General features: G+C 35.7%; 1 protein-coding gene across 1 annotated transcript in view; it reads left to right on the top strand.

Annotated features, from left to right (window-relative positions):
- The window catches only part of LOC142358612 (protein flightless-1 homolog), a 172,865-nt gene that overhangs the window by 26,224 nt on the left and 123,133 nt on the right, over window positions 1-23,508 (top strand). The window contains exons 3-5 of the mRNA XM_075410058.1: window positions 5,324-5,571; window positions 9,453-9,617; window positions 9,874-9,977. Coding sequence (XP_075266173.1) covers window positions 5,324-5,571; window positions 9,453-9,617; window positions 9,874-9,977 — 517 coding nt within the window. The remainder of the gene's footprint in view (window positions 1-5,323; window positions 5,572-9,452; window positions 9,618-9,873; window positions 9,978-23,508) is intronic.

Below are 23,508 nucleotides of genomic sequence, written 5' to 3'. Positions count from 1 at the left end.
TGCTGTTTTCTTGAGTTTTTTTAACAACAGAAAATTGTTTTTGAGGACAATAACACTAAAAATATAAGAGATTTCATTAAAAAATTGTTTTTACATTAAAAAAATGGTTAACTTTCTGTTCTTCTTATCTTAACAACTAGAGTATCTTCAAAACAAATTCTGTTTTGATGATTTTCAGATTATGCAAAATAATTTTTGGATGGTGTTATCCAATTATATTCTTTAAGCCAATTCAGGAGGTTTTTCTTTCGAATCTTTATTTTGTAATTCAGGACTTTTCCTGCTATGTATTTTGTAAGACCTTTGGGAACTTGATTAACAGGGGACGCCCAGTAGGCTCTTTTCATTTGAGGCCCATAGCTGGTTTTAGTAGTCCTTCAAGTGCTTAGGTTGATGCAGCTGATGAGAAGGCCTAATTTTTGTTATTGTGTAGCCTAATTGTTGTGATAAACTTATTGAATAGTCTCCAAGCGCAGCCGGGTGGCTATTTTTTTCTGTTTCACCTCTTAATTGTAGTTATTTACTATGGTATCATGGGTCGGACTTAAATTGGGTAGCCCCAGTTACCGGGAATTTCAGGTTCAGGCGGACGAATTTATACGACAGTTATCTATGATTTCATATTTGGTTTCAAGCATTTGGCTAGAAAGTTCTCCGCATCTGCTGGATTGTTTCTACCACAGCCGCCACGGCCCGAACCTCTGCAATGTTTGTAACGAGCCTTGCAATGTACTAGTGAGTGCTTTTTGTGTCAAATATAAGAAAATGTGTTCACTTTGGTTGTTTGATAATTTCATGTACCGCACGTGTCAAAGGAATGATCTACTGGTCATGTGCTGGTTGTACTCCTACCTTTACTGCAGAACTATCTGAGCTGGAAAGAATTACGGCCTGTGAGATAAAGCTCGAATGTGTAGATTATTTGATCCGCGAGGTGACAATGATACGCAATGAGATAGAGTTGATAAACCGGAATTCCCTTTTCTAACAGCTGCAAAAAGTGGACCCGCCAGGAATCGAAACGACAGCTCATCCAGTTATCACAGTGCGACAGTAAACCAATGAGAAAGGTGGATGAATTCGAATTTGAAACTGTACAGAGAAAAGGAGATCAACTAAGGAGGTGAAAACGGGAACAAACACCAATCCAGCAGTCATCAAGTGTGTCGATAAACCCCCCGAATTGTCGTCATTTATATGTAGGTCGATTGAGTCAGAACATACCAGCATCACAAATGGAGGAGTACTGTGTAGAAAATAACGTTGAACTTCATATTCGCCAAATTTCGAATTCGTAAGGTCACCTGAAAGCTTTCCATTGTGTATTTAAGTTTGGTGAGGAGAAAGTTGAGTTACCTGATTTCTGGCCTGACAACGTTACGGTGTCAAGATTTCACCTGAATGAGGCCGCCCGTGATTGGCTAAAAAAGTGGATCAAAATTGACTACTAGCCAGTCCTCAGTTTAAGCAAAGGACGAAACAAAGATCTACAGAACTAAATATTTGTCTACATGTTGTACGCTGTCAGGAACAAAACGAAAGATGTAAATACCCTCTTGGTAGTAAATGAAATTAGTGTTGGAGTTTTATAGAACATCTTTTGTTGAAGGCGGGATGTTTCCTCCAGTCCTTTAAAATGGCCATGGTTAAGTTCCACTTGAAGAAAGCGAGTTCTGATATTGAAGATATTTCAAATTATCCACCTATCTCAAACCTAAGTTACATTTCAAAACTATTAGAACGGGCGGCTTTTATGCAAATGCGTGAACACAATGAAAAGAATAGTCTATTTAGTGATTACCAAAGTGCCTACAGGAAGTTCTTTGTACAGAAACAGCCCTCGATAAGATGACGATTGATTTTCTCAATTTAGATAAGACAAAGAACTTTTTATATTGGACTTGATCTATCAGCTGCCTTTGACACTCTCGATCCTGAATTACTTCTTGAAACAATTTTGGGTTTCCAAGATAAAGTGCTCAGCTTTTAAAAATGTTATCTGAGTAGTGGATCTCAAAAATTGTTGATTTATTGTCGATATTTAATGCCAAGAACAATAAAAACGGGTGTTCTAGGCCCCGTTCTTTTTTCATGTTATCTTGTTCCTCTGGAAGTTCTGTGTGATTGTATTGATGTTAATTATCGTTGTAATGCCGTTGACACTTATCTTTTTTTGTTCACCGTGCTTCGCTTTTGATTTATTACTTAAGACTCTACAAAGGGGGTTCAGTGGTGCCAAGCTCCGATTAAACTCTAATGAAGCTGCGTACATGTTTTTTAGTAGGAAGAATATTTTAAATAGAGTTGTTGGACTTCCAACAGACGTCAATTTTTCTGCCAATGTTACTTTGTTGGGCTTCAACTTAGATTCCAGACTTTCATATACGAAACAAGTTAGTTCTGTGTGTCGAAGTTGTTATTTCCTTCGAAAATTTTATTCCATCAGATATCAGTCGACAGAAAATCGTTGATTGAGTTAGCTCGGGTGATGATACTCTAGCGACTAGATTACTGCTACTCACTTTACTATGGACTACCTGTGTATAGTATAAAGAAATAACAGCGTATAATGTCAAATTTTATCAAACAGCTTCCTTGGCTACCCACGAAAAAACGTGTCCTCTACAAAATGCTTCCTTTGGTCCCCGTTTGGCTCACCATCCGTGGAAGAGACCGTTTATCTTGGCGCATTAGTTTTCCGAAATGATAAGGTAACTTGATGCCAACATGCATACAATTTGACTGCATTTTGCTGAAAATCAGTCAGTTTTGTGTTCCTTTTGATTGGAGGAAGTTGCCTTTTGAAATGAAACGATTACCCCATTAGTTTATCTGAAAAAACTGAAATTTTTTTAATCTTTGATTTTGAAATCACTTTTGAGTTTGTAAATGGTGCATAAACCTATAATAATAATGATTTTAATAATGATGATAATAATAATAGTAATGATAATAAATAATAATAATAATAATAAAGGCCCCAATTCAAGCTTAAAAAGTGATCTTAAGAGTCTTTGAGCCCAAAAGGGTTCTGTTTTTTTATATTTTGAGTCACTTTGCGAGGTTTTTTGTGTAATCAGTCTTAAGATAACCTTTGTCAGTTTTGTTGAAGGTCTTTTGCATGACAAAATTGTTTATGACAATTTTGTGAGCTATGTTTTTGTACTCCAGACATGAACTAAAATTATACAAATTTTGCAGTTTCTTTCAAATTTGATAAGTAGTTTTTGGAGTTTTTATAGCCTCAGGAGACAACACGTTTTGATGATAGTGTACTGCATAGTTTTTAGTGGCAATGGCATTGTTTTCAACATTTTAATATCACTAATTTTTGCAAGTTTATTATAGAAAATGGTTGGTCTTGTTGCGCTTTGCGTGCCTCAGCAGCCAGTTTATCTCCTCTAAGGGTTGAAAACAGGTTACCGCATAGTTTTCAGTGGTACTAGAACTGCAACTTTACGAATTTTACAAATTTTTTGCGAATTTTTTATTAATACGAATTCTTTACGAATTTTTTATTAATACGAATTTTTTGCAATTTTTGGTTTGCATATTCCAATTATCTGAAAATTATCACTTTCAAATTTTAGCGTTATTTTTGGGCCAGTAAAACTTTTTCCTTTTCAATTTGAAGGTTTTCGGAGATAATAAAGTGGTTCTGAAGATGATAATATCTCGAATTTGAGTAATTTGGAATCAAATTTTGTTTTTATCAATTTTTTTTTGAAAAATTTTCGATTGTTGTGTTGTTCCTGCCTTAGCGGCCATTTAACCTCCTCTAGGACTTGATAATAGAGTGTTGCATGGTTTCCAGCGGCTTTAGAATGCTTTACAACTTTTGAATATGACGAATTTCTGCAATTTTTTTTAAAATAATATCTGCATTTTTTTCAAATTTGCTGCAATTTATCATGATCGTTATGGGCCTGTGAAACTCATGGTTCAAATTTAGTCAATACATAGTTGCCGGAGACAATGAAATGATCCTGAAAATGTCAATTTTTCGATTTTTGGCAATGTTTCAATTAAATTTGCTTTTCTTGAATTTTTCAGTTTATCCATATTTAAGCGCAAGTGAAATTTTTTTAGGCTTTGCAGATGTGTTACTGGACAAATTAGGTGAACTTCAGCAATTTTTGATTTAAATTCATTGTCATATTTCTTGAGTTTTTCCGTCGTAAGTGGCCAAAAAACCGCTTTCAAGGGTTGTGCGCGGGTCAATATGTTTAATTAAATGAATCGAATTTGGCCTTCAGGGTAAAAGCTTCAGGAGTTTTGCATTAATTATATACGTTTTGCGTGCCTCAGCAGCCAGTTAACCTCCTCTCAAGTTCGAAGACAGGTTACCGCATAGTTTTCAGTGGTACTAGAATTGATTTAAATATTACGACATTTTCAATTTTCGATAAAATTTGCATTTTCCAATGATATAAAAATTATCATCATTTTTAAAGCTTATTGCGTTTTATTGGTCAGTGAAACTTTTTTTGGTTTTCATTTGGAAAGTTTTTGGAGACAATAAAATGTTTCTGAAAATGTAAATATCACGAATTTGAGCAATATTTTGGATCAAATTTTATTTTTTATCATTCTTTGTTTGAAAAAGGGTCTATTGTTGAGTTGCTCCTGCTTCGTCGGCCAGGTAACATCCTCTAGAACCTGATAAACTTTTGAGATTGTTTTTCTTTGACTAGAATTGTTCAATTGATATGCTGGTCAGATACAGTAGTTCTAAGCTTTGCATACAATTCGTTTGATTGTATTTCAGCATTTGTCCTTCGGTGTCAGTTCATTCGTGTGATATTAAGGTTTGGTCTCAAGTGACTTACCTAACACTCATAAATGAATTGCTTATTTTAATTTATTGAGGTAAGGTTAACTCAGTATTTGTCACATTAATTGAGGGTTATTTAAGGGCGACCAACAGAAAAACACAATATAAAATAGCTTCGAAATTGTAATGTGACATCTCAGCAATAAGTTAAAAACTGAAGTTTCTCTTCTTTGGTCTTATTTTCATTGCACTTTTGGGACTAGAGGTCTGTGAAGCTGTCACAGCTATTTTCTGTGAACCTGGCTATGTTTTTGATATTTTCGGGTACATTGGTAGTGAATGTGCTTGTTGACGTGTAAATAGATCACGCTCAAGTAAATTAATTAAAGTAATAGGTGGGGAAGGGAATATATTTTAATCTGTTGAAAGTTGGTTACTGTTGTGTTCTGCATCTGAAGTGTATAATCAAAGATAAAGATCGAAATTGATCCAAGTATCGTGGAATTAGTTTTAACTGGTTTGAGTAATATTATTGCCTTACTTTTATAGGAGTATCTGTCTCTGGCCTATAACAAGATCAGCGAATTAGACGACAACTTTGCTGACCTCTCCGCGGATTCACTGAAAGTTTTGGATCTGCGCTGGAACAGGCTGAACAACACACTTGCATCAAACGAGCATTTAGCACACCTTGCTAGTTTGAAAGTGCTGGACCTCAGTCACAATGCGATTGGATTGGTGCCTAGCTTCCTCGAAAAATTGAAGCAGCTCACTTATCTTTCACTTAAAGCAACCAAGTAAGTGCGTACAGTGTAAAAAATCTGTTTGTCATGTCTTTGGCCTTTGCGTCAATTAACGTTCAGCAAAATTTTTCCATCCAAAAAATTTTTCATTATTAGCATCCCTATACTTCCTCAATTTGCTTTCTTTTGATTCTATCATTGGTTTTTGATTTCAGAGGCTTAAAGTTGTTTCTTATGATTTTCATTTTCCGGCAACCCGTCAGATGTTTTTTTTTAATTCATCGAAGTCGAAAGGAATCGTTTTAAATTTCTGGAACAAATATGTCTAGAATTGATAAACACATGCAACGAAAGACAGATCACTGTGAAAAGTTCTAGAAGCAGCTCTTGGTCAAATGATTTTAGAGCCGAAAAGTTGAAACAAAGTTGTCAACATGAATCTGATGCTAGGAAATGCTCATTGAGCAATTGCCATTGCGCATACAGAGTTCTCAAAACCTGAATTACAACCTTCGAAGCAGCAAACCTTGCCCAGAAGTTTCCAAAATTTCGGAGCTTTGTGGTTGGGGTATTAGAATAGCCACAGATCGAGCTATTGGCTAATATCAGTGTTCTATCATGCTCAAGAACTACAGAAATCGTTGATTGTGACGCATGTACAACAGCACTATTCCAAAAGTGATCCGAGACAGTTCACAACTAACTTGAAAACTTTGATTAATATTCCATTCAGGAAGTTTTGATGCACAACAGCACAAAAAATGCCTTGATGAGACTTTTAATCAACGTGAAAACGCCGCACCCATACATCATGCTGGCGCCTCGACCTTTGCCTTCACTATACCTCCATATGAAAGAATATCAGTTGAGCTACAAATACAGTTCTCGGAATCTTCGGAAGATGTATTTTCTGCAAGGACAGATTACTAAATAAATATGGAGAGCATGCCGCTTTCTGCGCGAAAGAGGAGACGCCGTAAACGGGCGCGACATTCGTCAATCTGCCAAGGAGTTATGGGCCTCCTCAGAAAACCAGGGTTTCCTTTGCATTGACCAGCGGCAAGGAAAGTGCGCCCCAGCTGATCACTACAATCAGTGCTCCGGAGAGTCACAACCGGAACACCAGGACGAGACGAGGCCTTAGATCTTCACCAAAGAAAGCCAATCGGATTGCAGATGGCTAAAACAACAACAACAACCGTGCTAGGGGCTGTATGTTCTCAGCCTACTGGATAGCTAGTCTTTCACTTAATATGTGATATTTACCGGCCCTTGTGGCTAAGCGGAATGCCAGCAGCTTTCGATGAGCAAATTGTCTTAATAGTGCATAAAAACATCAGTTGCAGGAGAAATTGTTTTTTTTTTCACTGACATCTTCATCTTTGGCACTGACAGGAGAAAGAAAGAATAATGTTCATTTCGTGAACTGCAGATGACGACGATTCATTCCATTAGATGAGGAAACGCTTGGTGACTTTCTTTAACTCTCAGACAGATGCAATTGATGTCAATGGTTTTGAGAAAGGGTACCATGGCCATGCAAATTCCAAGGTAGATTCCAAGCAAGATACTAGCAGCCTTCCACGTTTGTATAGAGATTAACGATTCACGCCTTACCAACAATTTTGTTGGCAATGAAGTTCCAATTGCGTGGATTGAACGTTTAAAGTTATTCTCAACATCCGCCAGTGCTGTACATAAAATCTTAATACTAGGAAAAGAAGCAAATGGGCTTAGGTGTTAAACTTCCGTGAATTGCACTGTGTGTGGGTATTTTGACTCGGTTGAAGACAGGGTTTTTTTTATGATTGGAGAAATGAATTGATGCTGGGTGATATGCAATGATTTAATTATGAATTGCAAAGCGGATTTTTTATCACAAAGTATTTAATCGTATAGTTTCTTCTAGAGTTCTGAACATCCTAATTTGATTGCTTTGAGTTGGATTATGAACAATTGTTCAGTTAAAATCCTGAAGATCCGACAAATTATCGACCAATTTCGCTTACTGGAGCTCTAGCTAAAATTTTCGAAATCCTTCTTCGAGATCAAATATTAGCTTATTTAGAGAAGAATAAGTTGCTTGCAACAACACAGTACAGAAAAAAAAGTGTCAACTACAGATGCTCTTTTATATTGCACTGAAAAAATCAGATATGATCTCAATAAAGAAAGCATCGTCACAGGAGCTTTTTTAGACCTATCAAAAGTTTTTGATTCGATATCACATCCTACTCTTCTGCACAAAACTAAACTTTTAGGTTTTAGTGCACAAGCAAATACAATTTTAAAATCTTATCTAGAAAACCGTGTGCAAAAAGTCAAATTCTCGAAGTATGAATCAAATTGGATAGCACTTAACCGTGGAGTACCACAAGGTACTGTGCTAGGCCCACTGCTTTTCAACATATATGTAAATGATATGAAAGATGATACTGATGTGAATTCTAATATAATCCAGTACGCTGATGATACTTTTATCTTTTGCAGTGGAAAAACAATTTCTGAATCAAAGTTACATCTTGGAAAAAGTATTGCTAAACTCATTCTCTTTTTCAGGATAAATGAGTTAAATGTAAATGAAAGCAAAACCAAATTCATTATTTTTGGAGCCCCTAAAAGAAACAAAATCGAAGAAATCGTTGTTAACTGATGTACAGTTCTCGAGAAAAAAGTTGTGAAATACTTGGGAGTTCATATTGACTGTAATCTTTCTTTCGATGAAGAAATAAAAAATGTACTAAGAAAAACGGCTGTTGGCATAAAGGTCATTTACTCCATCAAAAATATATTTCCTGAAAAAACTAGATCTGCTTTACTGAACGCTCTTGTTTTAAGTCATCTGCATTACCCAATTGTTCTGTTCTCAGGTCTTAAAAAATCACTTCGAGTTACTCTAAATAAACAATTGAATTGGGGAATAAAGGCATGTTTCAATAGAACCAAATTTGACAGGACCACTGATCTCAAGATCAAACACAAAATCTTACCAGTAGAATACCTCATAAAGTATCGGGTTATTATATATTTTATAAAGCTTCTAAAAGCAGATCTACCAGCTTTCGATGAACAACTCAAGTTAGCCACCCTAAGTGCTAAATTGAATGACCGTACAAACAAGCTGTCATTTGGAGCAAACCAAAAAACAAATATAATGCAAAACTGTTTTTCAAAAAAAGCAATTGACTGGTATAACGATTTGCATCTCACCTTGAGGCGGAATATCCCTAAAAAGCGGGCTCTCAAAACTACAATAAAAAATCATTTCTGGAATGAGTTTCTAAAAGACCCAACGGTTTCTGAATTGAATTCTAATCTCAAATCTTTCAAGTTCAATCTTAATTTGATTTAGTTTTAGGGCGTCTTTTAGTCTTCTATGAAATGTTAATTGGAGGATTAGCATGTTTTAAAATTTTCTCTTCTCGAAAATGTTAATTGTAGAATTAGCATTTTAAAAAATTTTTCTCAATTATAATTCATCTCTCTTAATTTGTCGATATTTTAGCACATTGTAAATTTAATACAATTTTAAACTTTCACAATATGTGACGTTTGTTTCATTTATACTTTTTAACACTAAATTGCCTTCAAACTATGTTCTGTATTTTATAGTTCATACTCAAATGAATTAACAATGTTTTTCTTTTTTTTATCTAGTTCAAAGTCAAGTCAGCTGGTGACCAATTGACCCAATTTTTAGCAAGTTACTGCAAATTTCGTAAAATGTGCATTTAATTTTCTGAAAGTTTGATGGGCTACAGAAATGAATTTGGGCTACATAAATAGATCCAGGAAATCCTTGTCAACAAAATTTATCGTTTTGTGAATAGCAGTTTGTCTACAGTTTGATACCACGTTAACTATCTGTGGAGGGTCTCCGAGAAACTTGAGTGGTGTTGAACTTTCGCTATCTATTGCATGACCTGCTGTTTCAGAATAACTGCCGTGCCTCCTACCCTATTCATCTCCCTTACTAGTCTGACATATTTGGACTTGAGTGACAATGACTTGGACCAGATGCCTGTTCAGCTCAGACGTATTGTGGGCCTCAAGACACTCATCCTCAACAACAATCCAGGCCTCATCAGCACTAATCTCAAGTATATATTACCTCAGCTTGTTCTGTGAACAGTGACCTGCGCTTTACTTTAGAGGCAATCTTTCTATTAAAAGACGAAACTGATATTTACACTGCACACCTGTAATGATTTTATGCGACTCAAAAGTTTGCGCCAAATTTGTTTTGGGAGCTCATTTTCAGAGCAGATTAGGGCTTGGAAGTGGGTTGACAATTTTTGTGTGTGATATAGGTTAATAGATTCAGGTTGGCTGAGGTAATGCTGTAACTGTTTTCAGGCAGATAGCAGCCTTCACATCACTGGAAGTGCTTCACTTGAAGAACACTGGTAGATCGTTAGAAAATTTTCCTGTCGAGATCGCCAAGTGTGCAAACCTATATGGTTAGTTACGTTCTATTGTCTCATGATTTGCTCTTTTTTGTACTCTGGCCTTTATTTGCCATTTTTGAATAGAATAAAGAAAATGTCGATATTTAATCTTCACAATAGAAGTAAAATGTAAATTTTTAGATCTTTTTTAATCTTCCATGCTTCAATTACAAAGCAAATTAAATGTACCCCGGTATTACAGCATTCCACATCTTATCACCGAAAATTTGTTCCTGATCTCCTCAGAAGCTGTGCCTCTATCTGATTTTCTCTGTTTTTTTAATCGTGTCATGCTGACTACTATTTGCCAGGTCGCTCATTGGGTGCGAAAAATGATAAAGATTTATTCCCTCTCACTGGGTGACATAATGAGAGAAAGGTGCAAATCATAGCAATAACAAAAATTGATGCTAATGACTAGTATATTTGAAAATTTAAAACCTCCGTTTGGTCTGTTTAAAATCTGTTTTGACAAGCTATTATTGGCTTTCTCGTTGTTTCAAAGAATTTGAAGTGTATCAAGGCTGTCTTTTAATATCTGTTCGCACATTCTTTTTGATTTTGGAAATCAAATAAGAGTTGTGATTTTCGTCAGCCCGAAACAGGAAATGGAGTGAAGAGGCTATTGCTTTGTGGCGTAAAACTTTTTCACTCTAGTTTGCAAGTGGAGTGAGAAAACGGTGTTTGAACAAAACTTCGCTTCCTCAATTTGTTTATTAATAGCCGCGTCAGCAATTTGAGGCGGCTATTATTGCGCTCCTAATTTTTTTAATCGTCTAACAGATTTTCGTTTCGTCTTACCCTGACTTCTTGAAATTAACTTTTTCAATGATTTCTACTGCTTTGCAGTTGAAATTTGTGTTCGTGACGTCATTTCTGCTTTTAGGTCGATTGGGTGACTTACCTCACTCAAAAAATGGCTTCTGAACTCACTTGTAACTTTAAGTTTTTTGAACATTTACTAATTAAAGGTCAATAGTGTGCATCTAAATAGTGCCAAACTTATATGTCCTAAGTCCTGAGTAATTGAGTCTTGAGTTTTAATATGGAATATTAATTTTGAAAAAGCTATTACGGCTTTTTCCTTGTAGAGCAAATGTATCTCATAAAAAATGACAGTCCGAATATAAACCAAAAGGTCTAGTGGTCTCTTAAAAAGCTGGTGGTCGATCTGTCAATCTTATTTTTTTAGTTGTTTCAATTCATGGTAGGCCACAAGCGTCTATTGTGGGTATTTTCCGGCAATCTGCCGGCTATTTTGTTCACGTGCAGCAATTGGACGTCAGTTTTCACCGTTTGTTGGGTTATTTTTTCTGTTTTTCCCAAACGTTCTTCCGAATCGACTAGTCTTTTCTAGCCGTAGGTTTTTGTTCTAGTCAAAGAAAATTGATTGATTTGTTGTTAAGGATTGGTCTTTTTTTCCTGGTCAAGGTTTTTTGCAATCATATGACGTCATGCTTACTTTCAAATCTGCTTTTTTTTCAAATCTGCAAATTAATTGAATTGTATCCGTGTTTTTTTCTTGTTTTTGTTCCGTTATGAAGGATTGGTATCGCTAACGAGAATTGATCGGTGTATGTGGTTTCCTATGTCTGTTTTCCGACATTCAAAAATTCCGATTATTACAACGTCATAGGTTTTAAAATACAAATTTTAACCATTTCAATCACATTTTAAGGATTGATTACGCTTTTTCTGGAAAAGATATGCTGCTGTCTCATTGGGATTCTATATGATAAATTGAATAGAAAAGTTTTACGTCTTTTAGGAGCAGCAACATGTTTTTTTGTGCAATAATAATATTTTGTGCAACAATAGTTTTTTTGCAGAAGTGAATAATATTACCAGAACTGATCGCATTCTATTGTATAAGCTGTTATACGCTTGGCTTCGAAGTATTAAACAGTTCAATCGCAGTTTATATTTTAACTGAGCGAGCGGATCAATCTAATAAACAATCTAATAAAACGTCTAATATCAATCTAATAAAACGTTAATTTGTCTAATAGTCAGCATCATTGGTATTATGTAAACAGGCCGGGAGATAATTGCTAAACACAAAAACGAGCTGAGGCGGTAATTTTCTTTTCTCGATAATTTGCTTAATTGCTTTATTTGCTTGGTTACAGCATAACGCGTTCGTAACTTCAAAAAAGGTTTTCAGAGATTAGTTAGTCATAGATGAATGATTCAAGATGACAAAATACACCAATGACACAGACGATTTCGTATGAATTGAAAGTAGATGTTAATTTATACAACAATGAGACATAGTTTTTGAGAGTAGTTCTCTTTGTTGGGAGTGGTTCTTCTCTGATTTTGAATAGCAATATCCATTGAAGCCTACCTTGAATATTGTGGAACACATCACTTACAGTGGTAGATTTCTAACCGACAGTTGGGGTTCTCGTAGATACATAGATACAATTTGGTAATTGCGCTTGTATTCAGAAAATGAAAATCTCAATAAAACAAACGATAGCTAAGAAAGGATTACTTGAAAATGTTGATTTACTCTTTAAGTAAAAACAAGCAGGAAGCCAGATTTTATAACAAGCCTGATTTCTGAACCTACAAGGGAAGACACCCTCATCGGGAACTTGATACGAAAAGGATGGAATTAAGTCGTTTTTTGGCACCGGTTAGACCCGCAACAGAGAAAAATTATCAACATTTTTGAATTCTGATGAACAGTAATAAAGAACACTCCTTGAGTTGTAAATTTTATTTGTTTACTTTAAGTTTGTGAACATTTTCATCTTATGGTTAGAATACCAAGTTGGTTTTGATTATCTCAAATTGCCAATTTGTCATGTGGTTTCCTATAAATCCAGTTTTGAGTAGGGAAACAGTAGTTAGAGAGGGTTAGCAGAGCGTTAGCAGAAGTATATATATAGCTTTGTAGTAACTTTTACGGTGGGATAATAGCATATAAGGGAGGATAGAGAGGGATATGGGGGTCAATTCCTACAATAACTTTAAACGTGTCCATTTATACCTTTCGATATGAGAGGTCGAGATTAATGGATAAGTCATCAACAAAAATTTTGATCAAAGACGTTTTAGAGTCAGGAGGTTTCTATTTATAGCAATTAGTTATTTGCCGCGTTCAAGTTGCAGGGTCGTAGTTGGTTACATCCTTCGAAATCCTAAATTATAAATAAAGTTGTTCTCATGCATGACAGGGTCTCTATGGTCATTGTAGGACCCAATGGATGTGGAAAAACTAACCTCGTGTTCAACATATTTCCAGGGTTAACATTCTATCCCCGTTTTACAACAGTCTATTAGTTTTATAAAGAATGCCAAGAACTCTTCAGAGATGTACAACGTCAGCATGTCCGCATGTCGAGCTTATTTAATCTTCTGGATTTGAAATAGCGAAAAATTTATCAAACTGTTATTGATTTTTGATGATTCTTGCAAAGAAATGTTGAACGATAAAGAATTTGTCAAAATTAAGATCTGGCCGACATCGAAAACTGCATTTCAGTCATGTTAAACACAATTTGTTTCACCAGATCTAGTGGTCTCGCACAATGGACGTCAGCACAACTCACGCTGTTCTCCCCAAATCATAACGTGACATTCAGCAGATAGATTATCTTAGGAGACAGTTGAATTGGCTCCAACTGCTTAAAGAAGCATATAAATTGGCGACAGCTGAGTACGGGCATTTGATTGATCTGAATCCAAAAACAGCCCAAGGCTTATGCTTTCATCGAACCTAATTGCACCCGGAGCATTGGTGTTCTACGTTTGCAGGAAGCAGTCATCACACTAATAGCAAATGAAAAGGAAGAACTTGCGTATGCTGAAGCTCTGGTGCGTTAGCAATAACTTGAAATCAAAAACTAAGACAAGTATTCTGACGAGCGATTTGGTTTTCATTTGGTTTTTCGGCGAGTGTGTTATGAACGTGCCGTCGGGCGAGGTGCCTATAAGCTTTTCTCAAGCAGCAAGGGGTCGTCTGATTCAGCTTCTAGCTAAACATTGTCTAAATATTAAAAGAAACATGTCAATTGAAGAATTCGTGTTGATTCCGCGCTGTATTTTTATAAAGTAGCAATTTCAGGTCTCACAAATTTTCAAGAAACCAGAAATTCAGAATGCAGCCAAACAAATGTCACTCCTGCAAAGAAACTCAAGACCACAAACACCATCAGCTACAATACAATTCAGTTCAGAACAGCGACCTGATCACGTAAAACTGCTGATAAAGAAAACTAATTAATAACATCAGCAGCAAGGTTCTGTTTGATATCGATTTTCTGTTAGACGAAAAGTTCCAAAAAGGGACGAAAATTTAAGAAGCAATTGAGGAGTCTCGAATATTCCTGATCTCCTCGGAAGCTTTGCCTCTATCTGATTTTCTCTGTTTTTTTAATCGTGTCATGCTGACTACTATTTGCCAAATCGCTCATTGGGTGCGAAAAATAATCAAGATTTATTCCCTCTCACTGGGTGACATAATGAGAGAAAGGTGCAAATCATAGCAATAAAAAAAAATTGATGCTAATGACTAGTATATTTGAAAATTTAAAACCTCCGTTTGGTCTGTTTAAAATCTGTTTTGACAAGCTATAATTGGCTTTCTCGTGTTTTCAAAGAATTTGAAGTGTATCAAGGCTGTCTTTTAATATCTGTTCGCACATTCTTTTTGATTTTGGAAATCAAATAAGAGTTGTGATTTTCGTCAGCCCGAAACAGGAAATGGAGTGAAGAGGCTATTGCTTTGTGGCGTAAAACTTTTTCACTCTAGTTTGCAAGTGGAGTGAGAAAACGGTTTTGAAAAAAAAAATTCGCTTCCTCAATTTGTCTATTAATAGCCGCGTCAGCAATTTGAGGCGGCTATTATTGCGCTCCTAATTTTTTTTAATCGTCTAACAGATTTTCGTTTCGTCTTACCCTGACTTCTTGAAATTGACTTTTTCAATGCTTTCTACTGCTTTGCGGTTGAAATTTGTGTTCGTGACGTCATTTCTGCTTTTAGGTCGATTGCGTGACTTACCTCACTCAAAAAATGGCTTCTGAACTCACTTATGTAACTTTAAGTTTTATGAAGATTTACTAATTAAAGGTCAATAGTGTGCATCTAAATATTGCCAAACTTATATGTCCTAAGTCCTGAGTAATTGAGTCTTGAGTTTTAATATGGAATATTAATTTTGAAAAAGCTCCATTACGGCTTTTTCCTTGTAGAGCAAATGTATCTCATAAAAAATGACAGTCCGAATATAAACCAAAAGGTCTAGTGGTCTCTTAAAAAGCTGGTGGTCGATCTGTCAATCTTATTTCTTTAGTTCTTTCAATTCATGGTAGGCCACAAGCGTCTATTGTGGGTATTTTCCGGCAATCTGCCGGCTATTTTGTTCACGTGCAGCAATTTGACGTCAGTTTTCACCGTTTGTCGGGTTATTTTTTCTGTTTTTCCCAAACGTTCTTCCAAATCGACTAGTCTTTTCTAGCCGTAGGTTTTTGTTCTAGTCAAAGAAAATTGATTGATTTGTTGTTAAGGATTGATCTTTATTTCCTGGTCAAGGTTTTTTGCAATCATATGACGTCATGCTTACTTTCAAATCTGCTTTTTTTCAAATCTGCAAATTAATTGAATTGTATCCGTGTTTTTTTCTTGTTTTTGTTCCGTTATGAAGGAATGGTATCGCTAACGAGAATTGATCGGTGTATGTGGTTTCCTATGTCTGTCTTCCGACATTCAAAATTTCCGATGATTACAACGTCATAGGTTTTAAAATACAAATTTTAACCATTTCAATCACATTTTAAGGATTGATTACGCTTTTTTCTGGAAAAAATATGATGCTGTCTCATTGGGATTCTATATGATAAATTGAATAGAAAACTTTTGCGTGTTTTAGGAGCAGCAACATGTTATTTGGTGCAATAATAATAATTTGTGCAACAATAGTTTTTTTGCAGAAGTGAATAATTTTACCAGAACTGATCGCATTCTATTGTATAAGCTGTTATACGCATGGCTTCGAAGTATTAAACAGTTCAATCGCAGTTTATATTTTAACTGAGCGAGCGGATCAATCTAAACAATCTAATAAAACGTCTAATATCAATCTAATAAAACGTTAATTTGTCTAATATTCAGCATCATTGTTATTGTGTAAACAGGCCGGGAGATAATTGCTAAACACAAAAACTAGCTGAGGCGTTAATTTTCTTTTCTGGATAATTTGCTTAGTTGCTTTATTTGCTTGGTTACAGCATAACGCGTTCGTAACTTCAAAAAAGGTTTTCAGAGATTAGTTAGTCATAGATGAATGGTTCAAGATGACAAAATACACCAATGATACAGACGATTTGGTATGAATTGAAAGTAGATGTTAATTTATTCAACAATGAGACATAGTATTTGAGAGTAGTTCTCTTTGTTGGGAGTGGTTCTTCTCTGATTTTGAATAGCAATATCCATTGAAGCCTACCTTGAAGATTGTGGAACACATCACTTACAGTGGTAGATTTCTAACCGACAGTTAGGGTTCTCGTAGATACATAGATACAATTTGGTAATCGCGCTTGTATTCAGAAAACGAAAGTCTCAATAAAACAAACGATAGCCAAGAAAAGATTACTTGAAAATGTTGATTTACTCTTAAGTAAAAACAAGCAGGAAGCCAGACTTTATAACAAGCTTGATTTCTGAACCTACAAGGGAAGACACCATCATCGGGAACTTGATGCGAAAAGGATTGAATTAAGTCGTTTTTTGGCACCGGTTAGACCCGCAAACGAGAATAGTTATCAACATTTTTCAATTCTGATTAACAGTAATAAAGAACACTCCTTGAGTTGTAAATTTTGTTTGTCTCACTTTCAATTTGTGAACATTTTCATCTTATGGTTAGAATACCAAGTTGGTCATGATTATCTCAAAATGCCAGTTTGTCATGTGGTTTCCTATAAATCCAGTTTTGAGTAGGGAAACAGTAGTTAGAGAGGGTTAGCAGAGCGTTAGCAGAAGTATATATATATATAGCTTTGTAGTAACTTTTACGGTGGGATAATAGCATATAAGGGAAAATAGAGAGGGATATGGGGGTCATTTCCTACAATAATTTTGAACATGTCCATTTATACCTATCGAGATGAGAGGTCGAGATTAATGGATGAGTCATCAACAAAAATTTTGATCAAAGACGTTTTAGAGTCAGGAGGTTTCTATTTATAGCAATAAATTATTTGCCGCTTTCAAGTCGCAGGGTCGTAGTTGGTTACATCCTTCGAAATCCTAAATTATAAATAAAGTTGTTCTCACGCATGACAGGGTCTCTATGGTCATTGTAGGACCCATTGGATTTGGAAAAAGTCACCTCGTGTTCAACATATTTCCAGGGTTAACATTCTATCCCCGTTTTACTACAGTCTATTAGTTAAAGAGTACCAAGAACTCTTCAGAGATGTACAACGTCAGCATGTCCGCATGTCGAGCTTATTTAATCTTTAACGAAAAATTTATCAATTTTTTATTGATTTTTGATGATTCTTGCAAAGAAATGTTGAACGATAAAGAATTTGTCAAAATTAAGATCTGGCTGACATCGAGAACTGCATGTCAGTCATGTTAAACACAATTTGTTTCACCAGATCTAGTGGTCTCGCACAATTGACCTCAGCACAACTCAGTTTGTTCTCCCCAAATCATTACGTGAGATTCAGCAGATAGATTATCATCTTAGGAGACAGTTGAATTGGCTCGAACTGCTTAAAGAAGCATATAAATTGGCGACAGCTGAGTACGGGCATTTGATTGATCTGAATCCAAAACAGCCAAAGGCTTATGCTTTCATCGAACCTAATTGCACCCGGAGCATTGGTGTTCTACGTTCGCAGGAAGCAGTCATCACACCAATAGCAAATGAAAAGGAAGAACTTGCGTATGCTGAAGCTTTGGTGCGTTAGCAATAACTTGAAATCAAAAACTAAGACAAGTTTTCTGACAAGCGATTTGGTTTTCATTTGGTTTTTCGGCGAGGGTGTTATGAACGTGCCGTCGGGCGTGGTGCCTATAAGCTGTTCTCAAGCAGCAAGGGGTCGTATGATTCAGCTTCTAGCTAAATATTGTCTAAATATTAACGGAAACTTGTCAATTGAAGAATTCGTGTTGATTCCGCGCTGTATTTTTATACAGTAGGAATTTCAGGTCTCACAAATTTTCAAGAAACCAGAAATTCAGAATGCAGCCAAACAAATGTCTTTCCTGCAAAGAAACTCAAGACCACAAACATCATCAGCTACAATACAATTCAGTTCAGAACAGCGACCTGATAACGTAAAAACTGCTGATAAAGAAAACTAATTAATAACATCAGCAGCAAGGTCTGTATGATATCGATTTTCTGTAAGACGAAAAGTTCCAAAAAGGGACGAAAGTTTAGGAAGCAATTGATGAGTCTCGAATATTCCTGATCTCCTCGGAAGCTTTGCCTCTATCTGATTTTCTGTTTTTTTTTATCGTGTCATGCTGACTATTATTCGCCAAATTGCTCATTGGGTGCGAAAAATAAAGGTTTATTTCCTCTCACTGGGTGACATAATGAGAGAAAGGTGCAAATCATAGCAATAAAAAAAAATTGATGCTAATGACTAGTATATTTGAAAATTTAAAACCTCCGTTTGGTCTGTTTAAAATCTGTTTTGACAAGCTATAATTGGCTTTCTCGTGTTTTCAAAGAATTTCAAGTGTATCAAGGCTGTCTTTTAATATCTGTTCGCACATTCTTTTTGATTTTGGAAATCAAATAAAAGTTGTGATTTTCGTCAGCCCGAAACAGGAAATGGAGTGAAGAGGCTATTGCTTTGTGGCGTAAAACTTTTTCACTCTAGTTTGCAAGTGGCGTGAGAAAACGGTTTTGAAAAAAACTTCGCTTCCTCAATTTGTCTATTAATAGCCGCGTCAGCAATTTGAGGCGGCTATTATTGCGCTCCTAATTTTTTTAATCGTCTAACAGATTTTCGTTTCGTCTTACCCTGACTTCTTGGAATTGACTTTTTCAATGATTTCTACTGCTTTGCAGTTGAAATTTGTGTTCGTGACGTCATTGCTGCTTTTAGGTCGATTGGGTGACTTACCTCACTCAAAAAATGGCTTTTGTACTCACTTACGTAACTTTAAGTTTTTTGAACATTTACTAATTAAAGGTCAATAGTGTACATCAAAATAGTGCCAAACTTATATGTCCTAAGTCCTGAGTAATTGAGTCTTGAGTTTTAATATGGAATATTAATTTTGAAAAAGCTCCATTACGGCCTTTTCCTTCTAGAGCAAATGTATCTCATAAAAATGACAGTCCGAATCTAACCCAAAAAGTCTAGTGGTCTCTTAAAAAGCTGGTGGTTGATCTGTCAATCTTATTTCTTTAGTTGTTTCAATTCATGGTAGGCCACAAGCGTCTATCGTAGGTATTTTCCGGCAATCTGCCGGCTGTATTTTTTAGTTCACTTGCAGCAATTTGAGGTCAGTTTTCACCGTTTGTTGGCTTATTTTTTCTGTTTCTCCAAAACGTTCTTCCGAATCGACTAGTCTTTTCTAGCCGTAGGTTTTTGTTTATTCAAAGAAAATTGATTTAATGTGAAGGATTGGTCTTTATTTTCTGGTCAAGGTTTTTTGCAATCATGACGTCATGCTTACTTCAAATCTGCTTTTTTTTCAAATCTGCAAGTTATTCGAATTGTGTCCGTGTTTTTTTCTTGTTTTTGTTCCGTTATGAAGGAATGGTATTGCTAACGAGAATTGATCGGTGTATGTGGTTTCCTATGTCTGTCTCCCGATATTCAAAAATTCCGATTATTACAACGTCATAGGTTTTAAAATACAAATTTTAACCATTTCAATCACATTTTAAGGATTGATTACGCTTTTTTCTGGAAAAAATATGATGCTGTCTCATTGGGATTCTATATGATAAATTGAATAGAAAACTTTTGCGTGTTTTAGGAGCAGCAACATGTTATTTTGTGCAAGAATAATATTTTGTGCAACAATAGTTTTTTTGCAGAAGTGAACAATATTACCAGAACTGATCGCATTCTATTGTATAAGCTGTTATACGCATGGCTTCGAAGTATTAAACAGTTCAATCGCAGTTTATATTTGAACTGAGCGAGTTGATCAATCTAATAAACAATCTAATAAAACGTCTAATATCAATCTAATAAAACATTAATCTGTCTAATAGTCAGCATCATTGGTATTATGTAAACAGGCCGGGAGATAATTGCTAAACACAGAAACGAGCTGAGGCATTAAATTTTTTTCTCGATATTTCGCTTAATTGCTTTATTTGCTTGGTTACAGCATAACGCGTTCGTAACTTCAAAAAAAGGTTTTCAGAGATTAGTTAGTCATAGATGAATGGTTCAAGATGACAAAATACACCAATGACACAGACGATTTGGTATGAATTGAAAGTAGATGTTAATTTATACAACAATGAGACATAGTCTTTGAGAGTAGTTCTCTTTGTTGGGAGTGGTTCTTCTCTGTTTTTGAATAGCAATATCCATTGAAGCCTACCTTGAATATTGTGGAACACATCACTTACAGTGGTAGATTTCTAACCGACAGTTGGGGTTCTCGTAGATACATAGATATCATTTGGTAATCGCGCTTGTATTCAGAAAATGAAAATCTCAATAAAACAAACGATAGCTAAGAAAGGATTACTTGAAAATGTTGATTTACTCTTAAGTAAAAACAAGCAGGAAGCCAGATTTTATAACAAGCCTGATTTCTGAACCTACCAGGGAAGACACCATCATTGGGAACTTGATACGAAAAGGATGGAATTAAGTCGTTTTTTGGCACCGGTTAGACCGGCAACAGAGAAAAATTATCAACATTTTTGAATTCTGATTAACAGTAATAAAGAACACTCCTTGAGTTGTAAATTTTGTTTCTCACTTTAAATTTGTGAACATTTTCATCTTATGGTTAGAATACCAAGTTGGTCATGATTATCTCCAAATGCCAGTTTGTCATGTGGTTTCCTATAAAACCAGTTTCGAGTAGGGAAACAGTAGTTAGAGAGGGTTAGCAGAGCGTTAACAGAAGTGTATATATATATATATATATATATATATATATATATATAGCTTTGTAGTAACTTTTACGGTGGGATATCATATAAGGAAGGATAGAGAGGGACATGGGGGACATTTCCTACAATAACTTTGAACATGTCCAGTTATACCTTTCGAGATGAGAGGTCAAGATTAATGGATGAGTCATCAACAAAAATTTTGATCAAACACGTTTTAGAGTCAGGAGGTTTCTATTTATAGCAATAAATTATTTGCCGCTTTCAAGTCGCAGGGTCGTAGTTGGTTACATCCTTCGAAATCCTAAATTATAAATAAAGTTGTTCTCACGCATGACAGGGTCTCTATGGTCATTGTAGGACCCATTGGATGTGGAAAAACTAACCTCGTGTTCAACATAATTCCAGGGTTAACATTCTATCCCCGTTTTACAACAGTCTATTAGTTTTATAAAGAGTACCAAGAACTCTTCAGAGATGTACAACGTCAGCATGTCCGCTTGTCGAGCTTATTTAATCTTCTGTATTTGAAATAACGAAAAATTTGTCAAACTGTTATTGATTTTGATGATTCTTGCAAAGAAATGTCTGACATCGAAAATTGCATGTCAGTCATGTTAAACACAATTTGTTTCACCAGTTCTAGTGGTCTCGCACAATTGACCTCAGCACAACTCACGTTGTTCTCCCCAAATCATTACGTGAGATTCAGCAGATAAGATTAACTTAGGAGACAGTTGAATTGGCTCCAACTGCTTAAAGAAGCATATAAATTGGCGACAGCTGAGTACGGGCATTTGATTGATCTCAATCCAAAAACAGCCCAAGGCTTATGCTTTCATCGAACCTAATTGCACCCGGAGCATTGGTTTTCTACGTTCGCAGGAAGCAGTCATCACACCAATAGCAAATGAAAAGGAAGAACTTGCGTATGCTGAAGCTTTGGTGCGTTAGCAATAACTTGAAATCAAAAACTAAGACAAGTATTCTGACGAGCGATTTGGTTTTCATTTGGTTTTTCGGCGAGTGTGTTATGAACGTGCCGTCGGGCGTGGTGCCTATAAGCTGCTCTCAAGCAGCAAGGGGTCGTCTGATTCAGCTTCTAGCTGAACATTGTCTAAATATTAACAGAAACTTGTCAATTGAAGAATTCGTGTTGATTCCGCGCTGTATTTTTATACAGTAGGAATTTCAGGTCTCACAAATTTTCAAGAAACCAGAAATTCAGAATGCAGCCAAACAAATGTCTTTCCTGCAAAGAAACTCAAGACCACAAACAGCATCAGCTACAATACAATTCAGTTCAGAACAGCGATCTGATAACGTAACAAATGCTGATAAAGAAAACTAATTAATAACATCAGCAGCAAGGTTCTGTATGATATCGATTTTCTGTAAGACGAAAGGTTCCAAAAAGGGACGACATTTTAAGAAGCAATTGAGGAGTCTCGAATATTCCTGATCTGCTCGGAAGCTTTGCCTCTATCTGATTTTCTCTGTTTTTTTAATCGTGTCATGCTGACTACTATTTGCCAAATCGCTCATTGGGTGCGAAAAATAATCAAGATTTATTCCCTCTCACTGGGTGACATAATGAGAGAAAGGTGCAAATCATAGCAATAAAAAAAATTGATGCTAATGACTAGTATATTTGAAAATTTAAAACCTCCGTTTGGTCTGTTTAAGATATGTTTTGGCAAGCTATTATTGGCTTTCTCGTGGTGTCAAAGAATTTGAAGTGTATCAAGGCTGTCTTTTAATATCTGTTCGCACATTCTTTTTGATTTTGGAAATCAAATAAGAGTTGTGATTTTCGTCAGCCCGAAACAGGAAATGGAGTGAAGAGTATTGCTTTGTGGCGTAAAACTTTTTCACTCCAGTTTGAAAGTGGAGTGAGAAAACGGTTTTGATAAAAACTTCGCTTCCTCAATTTGTTTATTAATAGCCGCGTCAGCAATTTGAGGCGGCTATTGCGCTCCTAATTTTTTTAATCGTCTAACAGATTTGCGTTTCGTCTTACGCTGACTTCTTGGAATTGACTTTTTCAATGATTTCTACTGCTTTGCAGTTGAAATTTGTGTTCGTGACGTCATTTCTGCTTTTAGGTTGATTGCGTGACTTACCTCACTCAAAAAATGGCTTCTGAACTCACTTATGTAACTTTAAGTTTTATGAACATTTACTAAATAAAGGTCAATAGTGTGCATCTAAATAGTGCCAAACTTATATGTCCTAAGTCCTGAGTAATTGAGTCTTGAGTTTTAATATGGAATATTAATTTTGAAAAAGCTCCATTACGGCTTTTTCCTTCTAGAGCAAATGTATTTCATAAAAATGACAGTCCGAATCTAACCCAAAAAGTCTAGTGGTCTCTTAAAAAGCTGGTGGTTGATCTGTCAATCTTATTTCTTTAGTTGTTTCAATTCATGGTAGGCCACAGGCGTCTATCGTGGGTATTTTCCGGCAATCTGCCG

Source organism: Convolutriloba macropyga, chromosome 2, assembly GCF_964194025.1.
Source record: "Convolutriloba macropyga chromosome 2, txConMacr16.3, whole genome shotgun sequence".
NCBI lineage: Eukaryota > Metazoa > Xenacoelomorpha > Acoela > Convolutidae > Convolutriloba > Convolutriloba macropyga.
Note: the sequence above shows the minus strand (reverse complement) of the source record. Positions and strands in the feature narration are given on the sequence as shown.